The sequence below is a fragment of the Bison bison genome, unplaced genomic scaffold (genome assembly GCF_000754665.1).
Source record: "Bison bison bison isolate TAMUID 2011002044 unplaced genomic scaffold, Bison_UMD1.0 scf7180017858267, whole genome shotgun sequence".
Lineage (NCBI taxonomy): Eukaryota > Metazoa > Chordata > Mammalia > Artiodactyla > Bovidae > Bison > Bison bison.
The window spans coordinates 8,120-11,310 of NW_011488840.1; the positions used below are offsets into that span (position 1 = coordinate 8,120).

The 3,191-nt window shown below is 38.6% G+C and overlaps 1 protein-coding gene across 1 annotated transcript in view; it reads left to right on the top strand.

Moving 5' to 3' along the window:
- Positions 1 to 2,517, top strand: part of LOC105004919 (chromosome unknown open reading frame, human C6orf10) — a gene marked incomplete at its 5' end in the record, with an annotated part of 8,225 nt that extends 5,708 nt beyond the window's left edge. The window contains 2 exons of the mRNA XM_010862723.1: positions 743 to 1,032; positions 1,078 to 2,517. Coding sequence (XP_010861025.1) covers positions 743 to 1,032; positions 1,078 to 2,517 — 1,730 coding nt within the window. The remainder of the gene's footprint in view (positions 1 to 742; positions 1,033 to 1,077) is intronic.
- Between the last annotated feature and the right edge of the window lie 674 nt (positions 2,518 to 3,191).

Genomic DNA, 3,191 nt, shown 5'->3' on the forward strand with positions numbered 1-3,191 from the left:
ACTCTTCGCAACCCCATGGATTGCAGCCTACCAGGCTCCTCCGTCCATGGGATTTTCCAGGCAAGAGTACTGGAGTGGGGTGCCATCGCCTTCTCCTACTCAGGTTCAAATCCCAGCTCCACCACCTACTAACTTCATGACCATATTCACATTCATTTAAAAATTCTGTACCTTAGTTTATTAATCTGTAAAATAGGGATAGTAATAGTATCTACCCTATATGGTTTTTGTGAGGATTAAATGAGTTAATACATACAAAGTGCTCAGAACACTACTGCCTGGTATATGGTAAGCACTAAATAATTATCAGCCAGCACTAGCATTACTTTTGCATATTAATGAGATATGCTTTATTCAATAGGAAAAGCATATTTTGAATTTATTCTTTCTATTTTAAGAAACAATCATTGCTTTCTATAATTTTTCTAAAATTAACTTCTATTTCTTTTTGGAATACATCCTCCATTAGCTATCAAATATTATTTATTAGACACAATATATTGAACAAATGCCAGTTCATTTTGAAAACATTTTACCTTTTCTTCCATTAATCTTTTGATTTATTGAAAGAAGTCTGGAAAGTTATCAATATTTATATAATTTTATGTGTAGAGTTTCACCATTTTATATCTTGAGGAAAATCTCAAGTTATCTCCACAAGTTATCTCCATTTGTCAGTTTTATGTAGGAATAAAACAAAAATACTTGATATCTGAATCATGCACTTTTGTTGTGTGCTCAGTTATATTTCCAGGTTACATGGATGGAGAACTTATAAAAAAATCAGATTCCAAAGCCCAGATTCTAAAAAGTGGAAGCACTACAAAGTTTCAGAGTAGCCGAGAAGAAAACAAGGAAGAACTACAGAAAAAAATCTCATTTACAGATTCTGATGAAGTCGTGATAGCAGAGCACAAAAGAGAATTAAGCAATTTCCAAGATGTTGAGTTGCAGAAAGGTAAGATAGAAATGGAAGTCAAGGTAAAAGACAGTAATGCTGAGATAATGAAAAGACAGGAATCCCAAGAAAAAGTGAGAGACATGAAAATGCCAAGAGAAGCAGCAGCCCAGGTAGAGAAGAGTGAGGCTGAAATACAGCAAGGACAGGAAGCCAAAGTAGAGAAGAATGAGGCCGCAACAGCACAAGGACAGGAAGCCCAAGTAAAGAAAAGTGAAGCCAAAATACCAAAAGGACAGGAAGCCCAAGTAGAAAAGAGTGAGGCCCAAGTTCCGCAAGGACAGGAAGCCCAAGTAGAGGAACGTAAAGTTGAAATACCACAAGGACAGGACGCCCAAGCAGAGAAAAGTGAAGCCAAAATACCAAAAGGACAGGATGTTCAAGTAGAAAAGAGTGAGGCCCAAGTACCACAAGGACAGGAAGCCCAAGTAGAGGAACGTAAAGTTGAAATACCACAAGGACAGGACGCCCAAGCAGAGAAAAGTGAAGCCAAAATACCAAAAGGACAGGATGTTCAAGTAGAAAAGAGTGAGGCCCAAGTACCACAAGGACAGGAAGCCCAAGTAGAGGAACGTAAAGTTGAAATACCACAAGGACAGGACGCCCAAGCAGAGAAAAGTGAAGCCAAAATACCAAAAGGACAGGATGTTCAAGTAGAAAAGAGTGAGGCCCAAGTACCACAAGGACAGGAAGCCCAAGTAGAGGAACGTCAAGTTGAAATACCACAAGGACAGGACGCCCAAGCAGAGAAAAGTGAAGCCAAAATACAAAAAGGACAGGATGTCGAAGTGGAAAAGAGTGAGACCAAAGCATCACAAGGACAGGAAGTCCAAGTAGAGAAAAGTGAATCCAAAATACCAAAAGGACAGGACGCCCAAGTAGAAAAGAGTGAGGCCGAAGTACCACAAGGACAGGAAGCTCAAGTAGAGAAAAGTAAAGCTGAAATACCACAAGGACAGGACGCCCAAACAAAAGAAAGTGAAGCCAAGATACCAAAAGGACAGGGGCCCAAAGTAAAGAAGAGTGAGACCAGAATACCAATAGGACAAGGGTCCCAAGTAAAGAAGAGTGAGACCAGAATACTAAAAGGACAGGGGTCCCACGTAAAGAAGAATGAGACCAGAATACTAAAAGGACAGGGGTCCCAAGTAAAGAAGAGTGAGACCAGAATACCAATAGGACAGGGGTCCCAAGTAAAGAAGAGTGAGACCAGAATACCAATAGGGCAGGGGTCCCAAGTAAAGAAGAGTGAGACCAGAATACCAATAGGGCAGAGGTCCCAAGTAAAGAAGAGTGAGACCAGAATACCAATAAGGCAGGGGTCCCAAGTAGAGAAGAGTGAGACCAGAATATCAAATGGACAAACAGCCCAAGAAAAGGAGAGTTCAGAAGACAAAGAAAAGCAAGACAATGAAAAGAGAGATACAGGGAAAGATAAAGAAGAAAATGATGCCAAAAACAAGAATGTTCATGGAGAAAAGGACAAAGTTCAAGGAAAGAATAACTTGACAATCAAGGATAAAAAAGTGGAAACTTCACAAAGGCGCAAAACCAAGTAAAGCTTTCCTTGCTTGTGAAGTACAACAAAAAGGAAGAGCAGTGGTAAATAAAAGGCCCATAAGACAACTGATTATTATGACTTCTGTCCTCCAAATACAAGTCATATCCTAGCCATTACTTAACTGTATCATAGTAGATTGCCTTTAAACTATACATCTGCAGACTTTCTGCTATTCGAAAGTTTCAACAGTTTTAGACCTCTTCAGTCACAAACCTCAACTTCCACCTCTGTTATAAGTTGATACTTAGATTTACTCAGTCAATAAAGACTGGATACTTTCTGAAATAAAACATTTCTATTTTAAAAAATTAAAATAATTTCCTTTGACAAATATTTTATCTTTGTGATAGCCTGACCAATCAATCAACCAGCAATTCCTCCTGGTGGATCTGTTTGCAAGGCACTGTTCTAGCAATAAGGGGTGTACAGAAAAATGTGAGTCCCTACAAATCAAGTAGCTTGTAGCATATACAATGACATAGTATGTATATGTGTGACAGTTTTTTTAAGTAAACTCTAAGCATCAAAATGAAGTTTATGTGGACAATATAATACAAGTTAACAACCTCTTTGGATGAAAGATGAAGGGGATACCCTCATGAGGAAGAAAGAAGTAGTATATGATGTATTTCAAAAGAGAGATGAGATGCTGAATGAAGTAGAACAAGTAGA